The sequence below is a fragment of the Cottoperca gobio genome, chromosome 6, assembly GCF_900634415.1.
Source record: "Cottoperca gobio chromosome 6, fCotGob3.1, whole genome shotgun sequence".
Classification (NCBI taxonomy): domain Eukaryota; kingdom Metazoa; phylum Chordata; class Actinopteri; order Perciformes; family Bovichtidae; genus Cottoperca; species Cottoperca gobio.
Window position 1 is genome coordinate 25104924 of NC_041360.1, and position 21353 is coordinate 25126276.

Consider the following 21353-nt stretch of genomic DNA (forward strand, 5'->3'; position numbering starts at 1 on the left):
GTAGTGATGCCTGCAATGTTTTATGTTTTTAACACATTCTGTGTAAAAGTGGCCCTCTGGGGGCAAAGGCCAATACTTCTGTGGTCCAGGTGTAGCGAGCGGATATCCAGGTCAAGGATTCCTCTCATCGTCTACAGTCCAATCAGCAACTTGAGACGCGAGAATGGAGTTGAGAGACGACGTCCGTGACCGGATTGTTTCACAAGTAGCCAGTTTGCAAGATAATAAAAGTGAAATTGTCGTCAGACGATACTCGATGGGTTCCAATATTGCATTTCGGCCTCTGTTTACCTGCATATTCACTGTTTACCTGCATATTCACTGTTTACCTGCATATTCACTGTTTACCTGCATACAGTCTGTTTACCTGCATACAGACTGTTTACCTGCATACAGACTGTTTACCTGCATACAGACTGTTTACCTGCATATTCACTGTTTACCTGCATACAGACTGTTTACCTGCATATTCACTGTTTACCTGCATACAGACTGTTTACCTGCATACAGACTGTTTACCTGCATATTCACTGTTTACCTGCATATTCACTGTTTACCTGCATACAGACTGTTTACCTGCATACAGACTGTTTACCTGCATACACACTGTTTACTTGCATACAGACTGTTTACCTGCATACAGTCTGTTTACTTGCATACAGACTATTTCCGGCATACAGACTGTTTACCTGCATACACACTGTTTACCTGCATACAGACTGTTTACCTGCATACAGACTGTTTACCTGCATACACACTGTTTACCTGCATACAGACTGTTTACCTACATACAGTCTGTTTACCTGCATATTCACTGTTTACCTGCATACAGACTGTTTACCTGCATACAGACTGTTTACCTGCATATTCACTGTTTACCTGCATACAGACTGTTTACCTGCATATTCAATGTTTACCTGCATACAGACTGTTTACTTGGATACAGACTGTTTACTTGGATACAGACTGTTTACTTGGATACAGACTGTTTACCTGCATACACACTGTTTACTTGCATACAGACTGTTTACCTGCATACACACTGTTTACCTGCATACAGTCTGTTTACCTACATACAGTCTGTTTACCTGCATATTCACTGTTTACCTACATACAGACTGTTTACCTACATACACACTGTTTACTTGCATACAGACTGTTTACCTGCATACACACTGTTTACCTGCATACAGACTGTTTACCTACATACAGTCTGTTTACCTGCATATTCACTGTTTACCTGCATACAGACTGTTTACCTGCATACAGACTGTTTATCTGCATACAGACTGTTTACCTGCATATTCACTGTTTACCTGCATACAGACTGTTTACTTGGATACAGACTGTTACCTGCATACAGACTGTTTACCTGCATACAGACTGTTTACCTGCATACGTCTGTTTACCTGCATACAGACTGTTTACCTGCATACAGTCTGTTTACCTGCATACAGTCTGTTTACCTGCATACAGACTGTTTACTTGGATACAGACTGTTTACCTGCATACAGTCTGTTTACCTGCATACAGACTGTTTACCTGCATACAGACTGTTTACCTGCATACAGTACTGTTTACCTGCATACAGACTGTTTACCTGCATACAGACTGTTTACCTGCATACAGACTGTTTCCTGCATACGCCGGAAGTTTGAACACAGCTCATTGGTCAATAATAACCAGAACGCTTCCAATACCAAACGGCCTCCAGATTCTGCAGACATATGCAGAATCTATTTATAAGCATTCAAGGAAAGTTAATTAAATTGCCAAACTGCATATTATATTCTAATTAATGTCTTTCTTTAGGTGGATCTGATGCCCACCAGAACGTCAGAAAACATCCTCAGGAGATCCCTAACTTTGGACCAGGGGGAGATTTTGACTGTCTGTCAGGAAGGTCATCAAAGTCATCATCATTATTCTGCTTATGATACAAATGTCAGGTACATGTTCAGCCAGTATTTGTTGACATAAGCCAAAACCTTTGGGACTGACTGACCAACATGAGCATCCACACGTGTTATTATAATCACATCACACCATTGGCATCCAAACTGTAACACAGACCAGAGGCAATGACTTCCTCTGCTGCTCTCTCTTTCACTCACATACTCTCCTGTCATCACTGTGCACCCCCCCCCCCCCCCAGGTATCCCCTCCCTGAATGCTTGTCTGTCAGAATGGTTCTCTGTGTGTTAATCCAGGAGTATTATACTGTTGTATTGTAGTTTCCTGTTGGAGCCAGGGATCATCCCGATCGCTCTGAATGCCCAGCATGCATCTGTTCTGCCTGCTGTGTTTCTGCCTTGCTGTCACTCACCACCCTGGCCTACTTTTTATTTGTCTCTGTGCGTATGTCAGGCTTTGGTGTCTAAACAAAAGACGGTGTTGTTTACAGATTGTTACGCAGGATGCTGCACCGTCCGCATCAACAAATGAGATGTAAAGTGCAGAGCGCTGACTGCAGGTTGGCCTGTAAGACAAACATCTTGCAGAGACAGAGCACTGGAAAGATTTGACCGCAATTACAATTCTTCTTCTTTATATGATGTTCGTTTTGATGAGGATTCCTTTTCAGTCTTGGCAAAGAGATGCTTAAAAGAGGAGACCTGGAAACTACAACAAATAACCTCCACAGAGATGTATCCATACAAGGAAAAGACACACCTTCCTGACCCTGCACAATATTCTTTGCCTGTTTTTTGGGGGGAAATCTTTTCGCAGGTGAATTTAGTGCATAAAGTGCAAAGTGTGGCACTTGTTAATAACTCCACTCCCTCCCTCCCTCCATGCCTTGAGAAGCAATTGACATGCATCCAATAGAAAATGAATTCAGGAACAAAAACACAGTTTGATGTCATAATAACATCAGACCTCTGTCCTCAGGTAGTTCATCTCCATGTGAAACGCCGGCTGCATGAGGAAAATGTCTTCCTGCTGTGGTTCCTGTTTAGGCTTCTGAGGACCTGCAGTTATTCTAACAATGTTGGCCGGTGAGTTCAGACACTAATAAATCCATGCAGACCAAAAGGTTTGTGGTGAATCTACTCAACAGGTAGAACAGCCTGATACTACAGCAACAATAATAACCAGGCTTTTATAGTTACAAAGTGTTGTGGAAATAAACATGTGGGTGTTTCTTCCAAAACAAAAAGGCAGGTTGTTCCAAAACATCACTATTTATGTTAGAACAATAAATTGCTCCACTTAACTAACCACGTTTTAAAAAGATTAGTACTTTAGTTATAAAAGGGAGGAAAAGGCCTGCAGGTCCTGCTGCTCTCATGCTTAATCACATGAAGAGGGTTTGGTGTCATCATTAAGGACTCCTGGGTCTCCATGGCTCGTGGCTGGAGGCCAGTACACGACACAGTAGTGCCAGTCATCACGGAGTTCTGGAAATGGCCCGGGGATGTGACTTTGAGCTTGTTGTGTCTCCTCGGCCCCACGCTGCGCTGCTTTCCATACGGGGCGGGGTGCAGCCGAGTCCGCCGAACAGAGCAGAGCGCACCGTCACCAGCTGCTCTGCCTGCACCGTCAGCCCGACAACATGGGTCTAGAAAAGGAAAAATTGGATTCCAGCGTATTTATGGACGATGATGAGTTCAACAGATCGATAGAGCCCATTCTGAAGAAGGGGAAAGTGTACGCAGAGGAGCCGGACCGAGATCCAAACGATATCAACGCTCATTTAAAGGTAAAGTCTAAACATGGTGCGGAGTTTGAAAGTGACACAACACAAGGTAGCGATCGTCAAGTTGAATTATCTACAGTAACTTACTAATGTGGGCAAATGTGTTCCTGTAACAAACTGTGGTGATCTGCGGCGCGAATACCTGGAAGTCGCTGCCTGCGCGTAAATCCAACGTCTACCTAAAAGCCTTTCTTGCCAGTGTTGATACTTTCTCTTCCTAAAAGCTCATTGTGTGTGCCTCTGTCTTGTGTGATGTGACAGCTTGGTTTTGAAGATGTCATCGCTGAGCACATCTCCGCGCACAGCTTCGACAAAGTGTGGATCGGAAGCCACGCCGCGTTTGAGCTGGTCAAATTCATCTTTTACCGGCTGCTGACCACGCTGCTGGCCGTGCCCATGGCTTTCATCCTCGGACTGGTCTTCGCGGTGCTCAGCTGCATCCACATCTGGTAGGAAGAAGTTCCTCTCAACCTGCAGCTTCATGTTTGGTGGTGTTTCTATCCTGGCTCCTCTGGCACAGTGCCAAATGATGCCCTTACTGAGACAAAGATAGCAAGTAAACTAATAGTAAGTACTATCTCCAAAGAGATTAAAGGTGGCAGTAAACACACCTTGTAAACAAAAGATCAGATGACAATGTACACGAGATAACAAGCAAACACATTATAACTCCACCATAAAGAAGATGTCGGTGTTATAGTGATACTGCGATCTGTACAATGCTATTAAAGTATGTTAACCCTTTAACACTTAAAATGTTTAAACGTGTGGAACATTACAGGAACATTGTGTGACTGTTCCTCAGCTGTCCAGCTTCTTTACAGCTCACCTCACGTTTTGTTTTTATACTTTTATTTGGATAATGATGGTGGATGGTGTGTCGCCTGCATCAAGTTAAACCAGGTGCCTCCGGGGGGGGGTCGAGCCAATCATGCAATACATGCTTACATGTTCTCAACCACAACCCAACGAGTCCCTTTATAAACGCTCTATGAATCAACATTTTAGACCCAGAAGTAAGCACTCCATGGAAAGTTGGGAGGAATGTAGAGTTCCACTGGTAGTGGAAACAAAAATGTTTAAAAAAAGCCCCGTGCCCTTTGCCGCAGAGCTGCCATTGTAGCAGCACTGCAGGCTGTTTGCAGAGCAGAGTGGGACATTCTTCGGGCGCAGATAGAGCGCTGCAGACTTACTTTCGCATGACCTTTCACCCAGGTGAGGTCGCAAGCTCACGATGATTCCTTCAACCGCTGTTTGAAGGAGGATGAGGACTGAGCGGTGACGCTGAGCTGCTCAATGATGTGGAATGTGAGGAAGGGGCTTCACACACAGGGGTGCAGCGTTCACAGCACACCTGTTTATTCAGTGTTGCACGTTGGAGTGAAGGGCTCAAGCTGCAGGAACGTAACAATATGAGACAGTGCATCTATTTTAACGGAGATACAAGTTACCATACAGATGAGGTGATAAGAAACATGGTTATAGAAAATATATGTATATGTATCAAAACCTCATATTAAACCCTGTAACTGACTGCAAAATGTTTTCTTTTAATTAGTGAAAATGCACCTAAAACATAAATATGTATCTCTGCGTCATGCTTTAATTAACTGCTGTGTTTGTTAAAGATAATCAAAGTCTAAAATCATTTTTTGGGCCATTCATATTCACAGTTTATTGCATTTTCGGACAGTAGGACAGAGGGATGACCTCGTTATCCATCAGCAGCATCCTTGAGCTAAAGACTGAACTTACTGGGCGACATTGTCTAGAATATGAATCAATAAGTGTGTGGACGTTATGAAAGTAAAGCCACGAGGACGCAGTTCAACAAACAAGCTTTAAATGAAAAGATTAATGATTTGAATTCCCGGGATGAAAGATGTGTGTGTTCTTCTTTACATCTCAAGAGATGTAATTATGAGATTCAAGCAAACACAAGCAAGAAAAAGTGATTTTCTGCAAACTTCATCTCTCAGCTTCTGATCTGAAGTGACCTTTTGCTCCTCGTGCTTCCAGGCTGGTGATGCCGGTGATCCAGAGCTTCCTGATGCTCTTACCATCGGTGCACGTCGTGTGGAGGAGCCTGACGGACATGTTCATCACTCCGCTCTACCACAGCATGGGAAAGAGCCTGTCCTCCGTTCACGTGAAAACGACAGAGTACTAACGCGGCGCTCGGCCCCCTGCGGAGAGGGGAAGGACAGATTGCAGTCATGGAAAAATAGAGTGCTTGTAGTGGAACACGTGAGCTCTTTATAAAGTCCTGCACAAAGTACTTATAACTATAAACGAACACAACACTTATTAAAGGCATTTGGCTGAGCATGGATTTGGTGAAAAAGAGACATTTATGTTACGTGTAATTTAATGTATTTCAATGTGTCTTAGTTGGAAAATGATACATATTGAAATACAGCAACATGCTGTTAAAACAACAGTTATATCTTAATAAAATGAAGAAATTAACACCTAAATCTATGCACGTTTACTTCATCGCTACAGGAAAGTAAACGGTTGCGATACTGTGTGGGACTTTATGAAAAGCTCATGTGCAAACCTCCCAAAATGGACTTTGTTTGCTGATTGTGACCAAAAAAAAAACAAATTCTTGTCATTCCATCACTTTGTGTGCGAGAGAGTCGTGGAGTCAGTCGGAGCTTTGTAACATTGTTGTTACGCAAACGTTCTGAAAGATTTAATATTTCTGCTTTTTCATATATTGTATATATTGCAAGTAATTCAGCTCGAAGTCGAATGTAATGAACTGAATCAGTCGATCACATGGATATTAAGTGCTAAGATGCAGCTTGTTGCACATTGCTGTGTTGTGTCACAGCACATTGGCAATCATACTGGGCATTTGCTTTTATATGGATGTAAACTAAACGCAATAGAGTTGTTTGAACATTGTATTGAACAGGATTGGAAGCATCGAAGGGATGGCTTTCTAATTTATTATTTATGCGACGACCAACTCTTGATATTTGGCGCTATCTGACATACGAGTAGCTTAGTGTAATGATCCACATCGTGTTCTGTGTTTGGTTGACGCCTCGGTACATGCGTCTTTAATTTAGAGCTTATTGTTCCCTCCAGCACTGCTGCAAGAGATCATGTTTACCTTTTTGTGCAGCAGATTCGTTGAGTTGTAGGTACAAACCTTCACAGTTTGCTATGAGCTTTACAATCTAAAGTTAAGAAAGCGAGACAGAAAGAGTAACAGTTCTGGAGTGTGAGGTGCAAACCCTCCTCCGATGACACCTTCTCTCATCCCATTCCAACGATCCTTATGATTGCAGGAAGTAAAGGGCATATGGACCAATAAGCCGTGAGCGCATGAATAAGAACTACAGCTGTAAATAAAAAGCATTTCCCTTTTCCACAACTCGTTACTCAACATTGAGCCTCCAAGCTAACCTGCTGAACTTCTACAGGCAGCAGATGTTCCCTCTGACAGGCAGATGTTCCCTCTGACACAGCAGAAGATCCACACAACGTGTGTGTTTTGTTTCCAGCTGACACCTGAAGGCAGCACTTTTTAATCTGTTCACTGATGATTGACTGCTGACAAGCTGCCAGCCGACGTGCTTGTGTTTAGTTTTCCAGCTCTTAGGGGAGATTTAAGGTAGGGTTGTGCAATAGTGGAAGACGCAGGTGTGTGGCTGAAGCTCCCCCCCCCCCCTTAGCAATATCATGTAGCACTATTCAAGTTATATCCTTTTAGACAAATCATACCGTAACGAGCCTCCGCCAGTAATACATGCTACTTTCATTTCTTTGCGTTTTATTCTCTCAACATTTAGAACTTTAACAGCTTTAAATGTGTTCTTTATTACCAAAATAAAGTTTTTCCTCAAGATACTTTTTCCTGTGTGTGGTTCCTTCTTCTGTCGCAGGAGATGAGTGAGGTTGGGGTTTGCACCCGAGTGCCAGAAAGGTCTCGTAAATCACGTTGCTGAGATTGCAGAAGACACTTTCCTACACAAAGATGCGCTGTGGGTCGATGGAACATGACCTGAGGCTTCGCTGTCAGAGCTGCAGGCCCGCACAGCTTCTCTACCTCTTACAGCGACTTGTCAACAGCAGGGATTTATATCTTCCAGTCGGCTGTGGATGATCCGTGCTCCGTGTGTGAGCAGAGCTGTGACACTACCAGCACTTATACTATTTACTACAACTCTTCGCCTTCTGCAAGAGGCACAGACGTCTTTTGTTCTCTGACTTGAGCATCTCAGGCACACACCCTTGTTGTGCTTTTTTTGTTTTTGTTTTAATGACCATACGCAGCAACGTTAACTTAACGTGTACTCTCCACAGCCACACGGCACACACTGCCTGATAACTGGCGTTGACTCTCATTTCATAATTAAAAAATCAAACATTTCTGGTGTGCAGCTTTGCCCTGTGAAGCTCAGTTACTTTGACATCACAATCACATGTCCACCGTGAAACAACCAGCTGTGATGTGTTTAATAAAACACATCTGAAGGTGTTAATGTTGGTGTGTTTCTGCCTGTAGGGTCGAGCTTCTTGAAGGGAACCCCGACCTTCAGCCATTGACTGATGCACACATAAAAACAGAAGTTAAATATGTCTTATAGTTCATATCGTCCAAACACAATGTTTCTCACATCGTAGAGCTGTTTACAGAATATAATAATATTTGTCCCCAGGCCAGAAACTGATGGTGCAGCGTCCTCTGAGTCTCCGGCAGCAGAACATATTTATTTAAATGTTCATTTGGTTATTTTATTTATGTTGTTACTTTGGATTCCAGGTTTTTGAAAATTGCACTTTTTTATTTTTCTGTTTGTTATCAATGTATTGACATAAACAGTTGCAGGCATGTTTGATTATTATATAATCAAACATGTTTTAAAGGTATACAGAATAAACATTTATAACTACAGACTTGATGGCTCATTGGAAGTTAAGAAACCCATGAGATTACTGTTAGCTTACTTTATGCTTTTTGATTGTATGTCTGCTTGTTTACTTTAGTTATTTCATGGCTTTTGTATTTGTTTATAATCCTTATGGATGTGAGATCCTCCTTTAAGCTTACGGTTATTTTATTCAATCTCATCTGCACAACTTTTATTGTGCAAACAAATAAAGTTAGAATAAACTGGAAACAGTTAGCTACCACAGGACAACCCGAAGTCGTTAACTCATAAAACACAAAACCTCTGTGCACATTTCTCTCACATTCTGCTCTTAAATAAATAAAAAACTATTATTTCTCTGCACACACACCACAAAGAAATGCTCCTGTCACATCCACTGGCTGTAAACAGCTGTTGTCACTGAAGGTGAGTTGATAGAAGAATGTCAACAAACCAGAGGGACCAGCATGGCTTGTGTAAAGCTGAGAACAACAGCTGTCAATTAACTACATGTGGGTTCATCACAGCTGTAAAAACTATTAAAAACTGGTTTTCAGGGTGCTGACAGGCTGGGCTTTATATGTGTGATAGCTACATGCATTCTGATTAGTTCCAAAAACTCCTCTTATTATCTTATGTATTCATTTATATTCTGATTTCTACTTTATGTGTTCCTTTTCTCTTCTGTCTGTTGCTGTGTAGCCTCATTTGGTCTCCCTCAGGCGAAGGTATGTCGACTATCCACACCTTGCCATTCCCAATTAACGCCCACATTTCACTGAACAAAAAGGTTATTATACTCTTCCTTGTTCCCCAAATAAAGTTATTCCACGCCGGCTACAACACTCCTTTAGTTTGAGATCACGCCAGTCTCTCCTTCAGTAACCTTACAGGGTGGCTCTCCGGGCTCTGCTGACAGGTGACTCTCGGGCTGCGAGGACGCGCGCCACGGGATCTGGAGAAACACCGGAGGTTTCCCTCATCGCTCTGCCTGGCATTACATTCTAGTCACGTTCAGCAGAAAGGGCAGGAATTAGATGACCAAACCGGTCCCTCAGAAGAGCCCCGTTCCTCTCAGTTTGCCTCCACGCCTCCCACTCGGCTATATTGTCTTCTTGTCTGTTCCACTGCGCTAATCTGTTCAAACTTGAGGACAGCATGACAGGAGGACCGAAGGACGACAGAGAAGAGGTACAGTATGGCTCTCATGCACAGCTGGTTCTATTTGTAGTTGAACGCTTCTTCTTTTTAGCTGACACAGATGTTTCTTCATGGAGGAGCAGGTTATTCTCGCGTTCATGAAGGACATTTGGATGTTTGTTTTCCAACTCCAGAGCGCTATGTTTCAATCGTTATCTTATTTTCTGGCACCTAGTCATGAACGCTTCTCCCACACACGCTGGGGGAATGTGAAGCACCATTGACTAACATTAGCATGTGGGTGTGAGGCTTTACCTGCTAAAACCTTTATTAACAGAACGAGCGATTATTGCTTTTACGCGTCAACTAAGAGAGTGTACATGTTCGTGCGTAAAAGCGCCAAGGAGAGTAAACCCACAGCCTATACAAATGTAAGATTTGAATATGAAACCCTGAACATGATTTAAAACTTAATAATGAAGCCATACGGTTATGAGCATAATGTGCCCATATAAGTATTACGCATAGAACCCTGTCTGTTCCAAAGCATCCAAAATGATTTGGAGAAAGCTTTGTCGGAAGAGAATTGTAGAGTTTGCGCTTTTACGCATTTCTTAAAAAGGTTGCCATGGACACAGGTCGAGTCAACAGTATGCCAGGTCAGAGTATTATTTCTCTCCGGGTGGTGAGGACCCCTTGCGGCTGGATCGAGGGGTGTGGTGCTTCACGTTCTACTCATTTAAACCCATCCCTGTTTGTGGGGCAGGCAGCTAACTCGCAGCTCCAGTCTCTCTCCCTCTCAGCGCACTGCACACTATCCCTCCTCCTCTTCACACTCTTCTTTTTCTGCCTCCTCCGGATCCTGACAGGAGTTTCTGCATTCGCCGTTCATCCGAAAACAAGGGAACATATACAAACCTAACAACAAAGACATGGACAACGACAGTCTGAACGAGAAGACGATGGAGGATATCCACACCAAAGAGATCGACCTGGTTAACCGGGACCCAAAGCGCATAAACGACGATGTTGTCAAGGTGAGTCAAACCTGGAGGGTTGTTAACTTTTGAGCTTTATATTTGGGGTTAAACGGTGCAGCTGTTGTGTGTTTGAAATCCACAACTTCAGAAGAATACCTGTTGCAGAGTGTGTACGTATCTTCTGCTCAGTGGAGCCGCCTGTAAATAAATAAATGAAATAAACTTGCAGTTTAAACTTTGGAAAACTGTAGCAAAATGTAGGAGCTGTCAAACTGGTGTAATGTGCGGGTGTGCGCGTCAGAGGCGCACGGCAGTTCTTGTGCGCACTGTGTCGGGCGCTGTGGCTCCAGCATTGTTCCCCCTCAGTGACTTTCCCCTATTAGGAAAAGGCTTTGCAGAGTTATTAAAGCCCATTAAGGCAATACAATGGCCAGCTATCCACATGTGTAAATATATGCGCGTCCGCAGAAGCAGCGGACTTGAAAACTTGAACATCCTCGCTCCAACAGAGGAAACATTACGAATTTCCTGTTGTCGGCACACACATTTCCCACAGTCCTTGCTGCACACGCCTTGTCGTTGGGAAAGTATAATTCTTTCCATAAGAGAGCAGCCGCATAACCACCGAGTGTTTATTGTGTTTGAAGGAGTTAGCAGAGGGAGCTTGTAGCAGCAGAGGAGTGGTGCGCTGCAAGCCACCTGACGCGTCTGCAGGGTAGCGAGGGAGCAGCAGCTGCCGGAGCCGGGCCGCCCTCCTCTCCAGCTGGGGCAGTCTTTTTCATGAGAGTGGGGGTCAAACGGCTCGCTGCATGGGACAGGAGGGGTCAGCTCTTTGAAATGCCTGAACTCGGCCTTGTTAAAACAGGGAAACACCCAAGTAGCCAAGTGGTAGTCTGAGGGGATATCCCTCACCACTCCCCATCTCTCCTCCCTTCTTTCCTCCCATTCTACTCCTCTCCCCCCTCCCTCTCTCCCCTCTTCCCTACATGCCTTTAGTTGCGTCACAGGAGCAAATGTCCATGTGTTGCTTTTTATTGGCTGCTGTCAGGTTCCAAAGGAAATGACAGTCTGACAGTATTTGATTAATGATCTTTGATCTCTTACGTTGGGGGGTTAAAATGTTCTGACTGATTGATTTCAAATCAGTGAAGCTTAATTGACATGGAGATTATAAACTGACTAAATAAATACTTTAAAAATAGTGATATATGTACATACGTCAAATAAAACATGTGAGAATCATCGTGTGGGAACTGACTTGTGATGATCACATGCTCTTATAGCGGGTGAATGTATCACATGTCTTTGTGAGGGACAGTAGTACAAACACTAGTCTTCGCTGCGACCAGCAGATATTTATCCTTCTTCCACTTCTGCCACATGAACAGTTTCACCAAAGCGTCTGCCTCCCCTTCTTCCACCACTCTCTGCTTTCTCTCCCTCCCAACTCTCCTCCATTGTGACAGTGAGTCAGACTCTCCTTCCCGTCTCAGAATAGAATGCAGCTTTATGATCGTCCCGCCTCTAATCAACTCAACAGACCGCTGGTGAGATGATCTGAAATCACATGCAGTACACTGTACAAAATCCAAACTGCTGCAGAGAACAGTTGAGCGCTTGAGACTTTAAGTAAGTACATTTACTCGAGTACTGTATTTAAGTATAATTAGGAGGAACCTTTAGTTTATTTAGGTTGTTGTGCTACTTCGTACATCGACTCCAATCCAAGGGTGTCCATCCGCAGTAACTAGTTAAAGATGTTAACAGTATAGCTGCAGCTCGACCAACGACAACATTAAAATGCTACTTAATGCATCATAAATGACAATCCAATGTAATCTTTAATAACACTTAAACACACAATGAGTACGTTGCATTTCTGATCAGGCTTTTACGTAAACATTTCCTGCAGGGCGGACTTTGTTCTGTTTGGATTATAAAGCAGGTCTAGCTGCTAAATACTGCGAAAGAATCAAAACGCTTAATGCACACAGCCGATATTTAAAAACGTTGCCTTTAAACGAGACGTCGGGTTGTGATGTCACAACTACACCAGGTAGAAAGTGTCGCTACAGTTGTTCGAAGCAGAGACACCGACCAATCAGAGCAGACTGGGCTTTATCGGGAGGGGTGGCCTTAAAGAGACAGGCGCTAAAAACGGAGCGTTCCAGACAGAAGGTGAAGACAGGTCTATGCAGACGGACAGTATGAGAATAATAATGTGTTTGTGGATATTAAAGCATGTCAACATGTTCTAGTAGAAACCCAAAATACAAGTATGAAGCTGAAAATGAGCATCGTATGTCCCCTTTAACTGTTTTGAAAGTTGCGATTTAGACTAAATCCCTTCATACAGACATGACTAACTTAAAGAGCTTTTAGAGAATGTGAGTTTCTACAGTGTGTGCTGCTGTACACAGCTTCTCTGAGGTACTCTGAGGTCAAAGAAACGTTTGTGCCAAGTGGAAGCGTGTGTTCGGTGTGCCCCAATGAAACGCACAAGCAGGGAATCCCTTCCAGCAACCCCTCATGCTGCAATCCACCGTGACCACACACCCCCACAAATATAGCACTCACACGTGAATGTGTGTGCTGTGCATGCAGACGTGCTGTATGTAGTGTGTGCGCACACACAGGCTCACAAACACACGCACTGCATTCTTGTAAGAAAAGGCACACAAGCTGTTCTCCTGTAGCTGCTGCAGCTGGCCTCAATCACCTGGCCACATCAAACAAGTTCCATTACAGACATGCATGCACAGTTTGCCCTCCAAAGAGAGTTTTTCCCTCTGGAGAATCTTTATATAGCGGAGAGGAGGGGTCAGGGAGAGAAAATGGCCCCAGTGGAGACCATTTTTGAGAGGAAGTTCTTAAAAACAAGCCCTGAAGGTCGATGAAACATTCACTCTGGGACTGTTAAGCCTTTGATTAGTTGACTCTTGATCATGTTTTCTGTTGACCACCTCATTCTGGGATGTTTATCTTATTATAGATGTCTTGTCATTGTTGTGGGAAAATCTCAAACCTCCAGTTTTGACGATTTCTGTGCTTCATCACCACTAAACATCAGGTCGAGACATCTCGTGCTCATGAAACGCAGTGCAGTCGGATTTGTTTCCATGCAAAAGTCATGCAAAGTTAACAAAACTACGACTACATCACAGAAATAAGCATCTAAGAGCTACAATAGATTAGAGATTTGGCAAGTAGGACACATTGTTGTGATATTATTTCAGTTCAGCAACAATGTGTTGAATGCATCTGTTGTCACAGCTTTAATATGAGATACATAAACTGTATGTCTCCGCTGCCAATCATCCTAATCTTCCTCCTGAATCAACCCAAACATTTCCTCTGACGACCAAAACCCTCAAAGCAACAAAAGAGTCATTAAGTGCTCGACTCTGACCTTCTCCTCCAACGACCCACTTTGTCTGTTCAAGCATAGTTGACAGCCTGAAGACAGAACGCTGGAAATAGCACATCGCCTTATTTACTCAATAATACAGTCGCCTTGCTGACTGGTCACATGCTGACCCCGAGACTCCATTATTTCATATCAAAGCTCTGATTGGAGCTCGGAGGTTTGATATGAAGTATCAGGAAAAGTGCACATTTTGGAGTTTAAAGTGTTTTTTAAACCGTGGATGTTTAAATTGTTGCATTTCTTCATTTAATAACTGCTAAAGGACTCGTGGAGTTTCTTCAAAAATGTCTTTACTTTGATAAAAAAAGTAGAAGTGTCCAAAAGACTTCATGTACCAACGTAGTAAACGGAGATTTCTGGCTGATATTCGTCACGTTCTCTCCAAAATCCAAATTAACGAAAGAGAAAAACGAAATAAATCCAATTGTGACACCTTGACAACCTGAAGGTGATGTTTTTATAGCCTAGATATGCCAAACTGCAGGTAATGATGATTATCCCATAATGTTGCCAACAGAACAGCATTTAGAAAAACTAAAACCGTGGAAGGAAAAAGAAAACCTTCCCTTTATGAAGTCAAAGCTCTCCGCCAGCCTGCTGTGGTTGTGTGTGTGCCTCTCTGCAGAAGGCCCTCATTTAGTCTCAATTTAAAGTTCTGGAAACTGGAGCAGAGTGGGTCCACTTTAAAATGTGTAGCTGTGGAAAAATTAAATGGACGCCACACTGGTTTTGTGGCTGCAGTCAGATTTATATTATGAGGCTGTTGCGAGCGCTGAGAGAGAAGCTTTATGCTGCAGGAGTGAAAGAATTGGACTCGCGAGCTGCGGCTTTAAAGCAAAACACACACGAATAAAAGCTCTATTCCAAAAACAAGACATCTAGGATTCATGAAACAAGACATTTAAAAATAAGTAGACCCTAAAATATCCTTCTTATCAAGTGCTTTTTATATCAAGGTAACATTTCCTTTATTCAAGCTTCCTGATTCGCTGTTTCAAGATATCGACTCTCATTTCTTGAACATTCCTGAAACAATGAGATTTCTTTTTGAAAGCATGTCGCGATGTTCTTTCTTTCTTTCTTTCACAAAGTTAAAGTTTTGTTATTTTTTGGGAAATGCGCTTTCCTGCCAAGTAAAGTTGCAATAGTTATTAAGTTGGAGCACGGAGGCCGACATGTAGACTGGAAACGAGGGGAAACAGTCAGTCTGGCTCCGTCCGAAGCCAGAACAATTGGCCTCGTAGCGCCTGTAGAGCTCACTTGTAAAATGTGTAAATGTTAAATCCAAACAACCAAAGTGTACAAAGTTGCACAATGTGCACAACTCACATTAATCCCCAATTTGCCACTTTTACACCAAGGTTTGTTCTGCTTCAGAGCTTCAGAGCTTCAGAGCCAAGCTAGCTGTTCCTCCTGGTTCTCTGTCTTCATGCTACTGTAAGCTAAGCTAACTGGCTGTTAAACATTCAGCATCATCCTGCAGCCAGGCGTGTGTAGACATATCAATATTCCTTCTACATCTCCCCCTTTAAGAAAGACAGAATTGTCTTGGTGTGCAGTTTGAAGTCAGTGTCATGAGATATGTTTCAATCAACAGATTGTTCTTATTTAGAGACGTATACAAGTAAAGCATAATGTGTAAGTGGGCATGACGTCTTCCTAAACAGTGGATCTCACTTAGGAATGAAACACTTCACTTTTCCATTTCACCGTCAGTGTGACCGTGGATAATATCAGCCATTAGCCGTCAGTAGCACAAGTGTTTCAGACGAGGCCTAGTCTCCAAGTAACTGTAAAATAAATATTGACTCTGCACTCAGGAGCCTGCGGAGAGGGAGAGTCTGCATTGTGTGTCTCTTCTTTAGACAGCCCTGATCAGGTCATGCACACTTGCAGGGAGTGTCATGAGAGACGCGTCTCGTTCATCTTAACGGGAGATGGAGGAGGGTCCAAACACTGCGGGTGGTACTCGGCGTCCTCCTCCTGCAGATGAACTCTGAGTTTCTGCAGGTTGCATTCTCTCTGTGCACTTTTCCTTCTGTTTACTCCACGGAAACCACATCCTGCGCACCACAGAGTGTTTCCGTACTAAGACGTACCACACACCGAGTGTTTACACCGGCAGAGGTAAAAGCTTCTAGCAACTGGATTTAGCCCGATAGTTGTTTGGATGTCAGACGGTGACGTGGTGTCTTAAACCACCGAGCAGACCGAGTCCGGACAATGTTTTACTGGCTACATCTGCTCCGTCTGTGGGCATAGCTGAACATGTGTCAGTGACTATTGTCTTACTCTTGGAGGGAATGAAATGAAGGTTGGACATGTTGGGGCTCCTTGTGTGTGAGTCCTTACAGCAGATACCCAGTCTGAGACCGCATGTCGTCCCCTCGCTCTCCCCCTTCCTATCAATCAACGTCCGGATATAATATCTAATAAAGGCACAAAAAAGCACTAAAATTTGATAAACGCAAGTGGAGCGGTATTGATCTTTTTTTCCTTATCCGAAGCGAGGCTGGACAAGAGCGGAGGGGGCCATGCTGTGCAGACTGTGAGGAATGCTTGTGATTTGTGATGTTGGACTGTAAATGCTGTTGACTTGGTGCTTGGTGACCATGTGCCGTCGAGCCTTCTCCTCCAGATCTAATGAACTAATGATCTAATGAGTCCTGCAGACGTCTCTCACGGGGAAACAAGGGGACCTGTGTGTGACAAGGCATCCTCCTGTGTTTTGTATTGTATTATACACAGTACCATATGTACTGTTGTTTATTATAATATATCTTTAATATGGATCACAGGAAGAGTAGTTGCTGCTAATGCAACAACTAAAATGGATCCAAATTAAGATCCACAACAAGTCAGAAGTGACAGAATTGGCCTTTTCTCACTCTTCCTCTTCCTCTTCCTCCCTCTTCAGGTAGACTTTGAGGACGTGATTGCCGAGCCTGCAGGGACCTACAGCTTCGATGGCGTGTGGAAAGCCAGCTTCACCACCTTCACTGTCACCAAGTACTGGTGCTACCGGCTGCTGACGGCACTGGTTGGCATCCCTCTGGCGCTGATCTGGGGAATCTTCTTCGCCATCCTGTCCTTCCTGCACATCTGGGCCGTGGTGCCGTGCGTCAAGAGCTACCTGATCGAGATCCACTGCGTCAGTCGCGTGTACTCCATCTGCGTGCACACCTTCTGCGACCCGTTGTTCGAGGCCATGGGCAAGTGCCTCAGCAGCATCCGCATCAGCACAACCAAGGAGGTGTAGCATCCACAAGGAGAGGAGGAGGATTAACGGAAAGAGGGGAGGGAAGATGGGAGGGCTACAGCAACACGATGGAGGGGGAAGTCAGAACAGGGAAGAAGAAGAAGAAATAATGAACCTCTGGAAAACGAGAGGTGAGACTTTTCCAGAGCTGGTTGTTTGGATGTGAAGGGGCGTGGTCACATGGCACCTGACCCCGCCTTTTTCCACCGCTGTTTTTCTCTCCAGTGTTACCAAATGGGTGGGCGCAGGAAATCAAAAGGGGTCGTTCTCCAGGGGGGGTTTGTAATTGTTTTGTTTGTGTTTTTCTTTTTTTATTCCTCACTGTCTTTCCTCACTAACGTTGTCCGGCCGGCGGCCGAGCTCCAGACCTGTTTCCTGTTTAGTTTTGCCACACGATGTAAATTCCTTCCATTCTTACTGTTTGTGTGGAGAGCCTGTCGCTCTGATGGATTCATGTGAAGAGGGGATGTCAGGGTGTATCACTGTCTTCTCTCGCGCTTATTAGTGTTTGTTTTTGTGGAGCCGTTGGGCCAGGCGGCGGCGGCGAGGGGGGGTTGGATGTCGGGGGTTAGTAAGGTCAACGCAGAGACAAAGAGTGAGCGCTGCCAAATTCTATCTGACTCAGCAAAAACAAAACAACCTCCGAACAGCACAGCAACAACCCCTCCCTCTGCCCCCACATGACCTCCAAACCATCATAACCAACCCCCCCCCCCCCAGCACCACCACCACCACCCTTCGCCCGGCTTTCCAGCAGTCTGACACACTGAACCTGCCCTCGTTCCTGCATGCATCTGCGTCGCCTTGCCAGCAAATCGCCGTCCGCCACCGCCACGCCCGCCACGCCCGCCTTTACGATGCAGACATGATCTGCGGCTCACTCGCTCTGTGCATCAGCTTCAAACTCAATGTTTCCGGTGCAGATTTCATCACCATTATCTTCATGAAGACGTGAGAGTGTGACGCAGAACGTTAGCGTTTGGCGAGTTTAGACTTTTCATTTCTTTCCAGTGAAGCTACTTTTAAATGCACATCACCAGAGTTCCAGAGTGAATGCTTTCTGTTTCCTACATTATGAATATGAAGAACTTCTGAGGGTTTAACTTCAACACCGTTGTTTTACCATCCTGTATGTACTGTATGGTTGTCTACAAGCTCTGGCCTCATTCCAGTGCACTAATCCACGGGACAGTATCGTTAGTGAACAGCACTAATGAAGATCTCCCGTCTGTATTTGCAAAGGTAGTGCACACTCTGCACTTTGGATGTGCAGTTACAAGCTTGTGTGTGGAAGTTTCTTGCACACTGTGGTACTTGCACAGGTTAATGCATTGGAATTAAGATAATGTGAGATGGAATATGTGATTTTGGATGCATTTTTATTTGTTATCTGGTCATAATCTTTGCACCATCCCCCTTTTTTGTGTCTTCTTAATTATTATTTTTATAATTTCCCCTAACTAGAGTGCTCTGCCTCCCTGCTTTTAGACTGTGGATGCTCTACCACGGTTGGGTGGGGTGAAGGGGGTGGGGTTATGTTTTATTGAGACACTAAGCTCGCTCCGACTCCGTCCCCTTCAGTCTACCTGCTGTCTTCTCACAGGGATGGTAACATCACAGCACCTGTTCCTTCAATTGAGAGTTTTTAAGCTCCAAAAGGTGATATTTTTATAAGAAAATATGTTTTTTTCCTTCCTTGCTTTTACTGTACAATATCACGCTGTGCACATTAAAATTTAATATAATCCAGTGTGCATTTGTTTGTTTTCTTTCCCAGGATGGATAAATCACCAGCACGCTCCTCTCACGGACGTCAGATATTAACAGGACGTTATTTGTTCTTTTTTCACTTGTGATATTGAGTCATAGCAAATCGAATCAAAGATTCACGGCGGTGACTGCTTTCATTCATATTCACCACGGGAACCAGCCAGTTGAAGCAAAGTGAGAGCAGCCCTGCAAACCCTCCGCTCGTCAGTAAAGTAAAGTAATGCCTTCAGTGTTGCTCACAGCCTGGCACCACATTTCCATGGTTACTCGATAAACAAATAAAAGTGTTGGGCAATGTTGCGTTCAAGTTCATTTCCACCAAACGCAGCCACATACTTGTGCAGTCCCAGGCAAGCCTGGACGCTCGCTATACACTGATGTTCAACAGGAACATGTTCAAGGAGTCCACCTAACAGAGGTTCATTGTTTCATACAAAGACACAATAGAAGAAGGGAACGAGCTGTTAAATGCCTCCAGGTTTTGGTTTTAATTTATGGAGTAAAGTCTTCGTTTGTGCCTCTCAGGTAACATAACATTCACAGAGCTGCAGTAAGTGGACAGCCAGACATAACAACCTGATGTGATTGATGAACATTTTGAAAACCAGGGTCATTAATCTGCTGCTTGTGTGTTGGTCATCCCAAAGGTCGGGGCTCGGTGCAGGCCACTGGGGGAAACAGTTCTGTATGGACCTGGCATATCGTCTCAAATATAATGCTATATATCATGAGAATAGCTCCAGACTAAAGGTGAAGGGACACTCTTCTGTCAATATATATGATCTAAAAGCCAGTTCCATAAATTGGGACTATTTCTTAGTCCTAGCAAAGGTCGTGGCACAAAGTGCTCCGTTTGCAAAGTGAAAAGGTTCATCATAAGTATATTAATACTATGTTCCATTCTTTTAGACGTCGCGCTGACAGAACCTTCTGGGTTTTTTAAATATCGCAGTTCAGCCGATCACAAACAGGCTCCTGGGACAAAGGAAAGAAGGCATGCATAAAGGAAGATATGGTTGTAAATAAACTGTGCAGCGGGATGCAGAAGGTCGTGGCAGAGCGACGTCTGCACGAAAACTTCCAGTGATTCGCAGTGCAGGTCCAAAGCAGACATAACAGGAGGATGAGAGAACACAGAGGCGGCTCTGTTACCTCCATCCAGACGACAGGATTGCACAGTGGCACTTGTGAGCTAATGGCAGTGACCTGATACAAGCAAGAGGGAGAAGTCACCACCAGCTGCTCACTCAATGCTCCTCTGTGGGACGTCTGGCCTCTTCTACTGGGACCTGATCTTTACTACAACCCACCCTGTCTGTGGAAACAGTGAAAGATTCAAGGTTTTTCAACAATTTTCCATAAATCATGTATAATGGGGGCAATTTTCTACCCTGTCAGGCAGCTGTTGGCTCCCATTTATATACAATACATGTAACATATCAAGGCTTTATGTTCTTTGGCACAGCTTAACAACTGTGACTTTCATACTGCACAGAACAACGCATAACATCCAACACTGGAGGTGAAATCTCTTACGTGGTTTGTAGTCTCTGCGGTCTTCTGCAGGTCAGAGGGATTAAAGACTCTGAACCACCAACAAATAAGAATATCAGTGTCTGTATATTAGTGCTGAGGGTGGAAACCTACCCCAGGTGTTATTTTACCAAGTGCATGTTAGGAAAGGCTCCAACGTCCTGTGACTATGAATAGAAATAATAAGGAAGAAATAATAAATGTTTTACACCAATGAAGAATAAAGAAAAGAATCTTTTTGGTGGGGTTTTTGTTTTGAGCGATGATGCAATAGCTCCCTCTAGTGGGACACATGCTGCAGAACGCATATGCACACTGTGTTGCCAGAAGTATGTGGACACCCAAATATATGGGTATCATTCTGAAACAGCCTCCAGTCTTCGGGTTTCAGGCCCGACACCAGATTTCGGATGCTGGCTGCAGGTTTGGTGAGATGAACTGACGTTGGGTCAGGGGTCAGGGGTCAGGGGTCAAGGGGTCAGAGGTCAGGGGTCTTCTTCACCAAACCTGTCTTTGTGCACGGTAGCAGTGTTATGTTGAAAAATGAAATGTATTTGTATGTTGTATGCCAACAGGTCTTTCAAGTGTAATGAGTCGTGCAACACACCACTTAAAGTCATCATTTAAATTGCTTTGATTTTGCCGTGTTGTATCA

General features: G+C 44.0%; 2 protein-coding genes and 1 long non-coding RNA gene across 3 annotated transcripts; all 3 read left to right on the forward strand.

The window, feature by feature from the left end:
* Nucleotides 1-3456: 3456 nt before the first annotated feature.
* cav2 (caveolin 2) lies at nt 3457-7564 on the forward strand. Its single transcript, XM_029432950.1, has 3 exons — nt 3457-3703; nt 3962-4149; nt 5720-7564. The coding sequence occupies exons 1-3, from the start codon at nt 3557-3559 to the stop codon at nt 5868-5870; spliced, it is 486 nt and encodes a 161-aa protein (XP_029288810.1). The 5' UTR covers nt 3457-3556; the 3' UTR covers nt 5871-7564.
* Nucleotides 7565-9466: 1902 nt separating this feature from the next.
* Nucleotides 9467-19147, forward strand: cav1 (caveolin 1). The gene is made up of 3 exons (XM_029434745.1): nt 9467-9780; nt 10599-10766; nt 17054-19147. Exons 1-3 carry the CDS (start codon nt 9748-9750, stop codon nt 17393-17395), a joined length of 543 nt encoding a protein of 180 aa, XP_029290605.1. The 5' UTR covers nt 9467-9747; the 3' UTR covers nt 17396-19147.
* Nucleotides 19148-19807: 660 nt separating this feature from the next.
* Nucleotides 19808-20937, forward strand: LOC115010066 (uncharacterized). Its single transcript, XR_003832408.1, has 2 exons — nt 19808-19915; nt 20075-20937. It is a non-coding gene; the product is annotated as an uncharacterized LOC115010066 (long non-coding RNA).
* The last annotated feature ends 416 nt before the right edge of the window (nt 20938-21353 follow it).

Coding starts and splice junctions, on each gene's coding strand:
- cav1 (XM_029434745.1), top strand. CDS start 9,748: ATGACAGGAGGACCGAAGGACGACAGAGAAGAG. Junction 9,781..10,598: donor CGAAGGACGACAGAGAAGAG/GTACAGTATGGC, acceptor GGATCCTGACAG/GAGTTTCTGCATTCGCCGTT. Junction 10,767..17,053: donor TAAACGACGATGTTGTCAAG/GTGAGTCAAACC, acceptor CTCCCTCTTCAG/GTAGACTTTGAGGACGTGAT.
- cav2 (XM_029432950.1), top strand. CDS start 3,557: ATGGGTCTAGAAAAGGAAAAATTGGATTCCAGCGTATTTATGGACGAT. Junction 3,704..3,961: donor ATATCAACGCTCATTTAAAG/GTAAAGTCTAAA, acceptor GTGATGTGACAG/CTTGGTTTTGAAGATGTCAT. Junction 4,150..5,719: donor CTCAGCTGCATCCACATCTG/GTAGGAAGAAGT, acceptor TCGTGCTTCCAG/GCTGGTGATGCCGGTGATCC.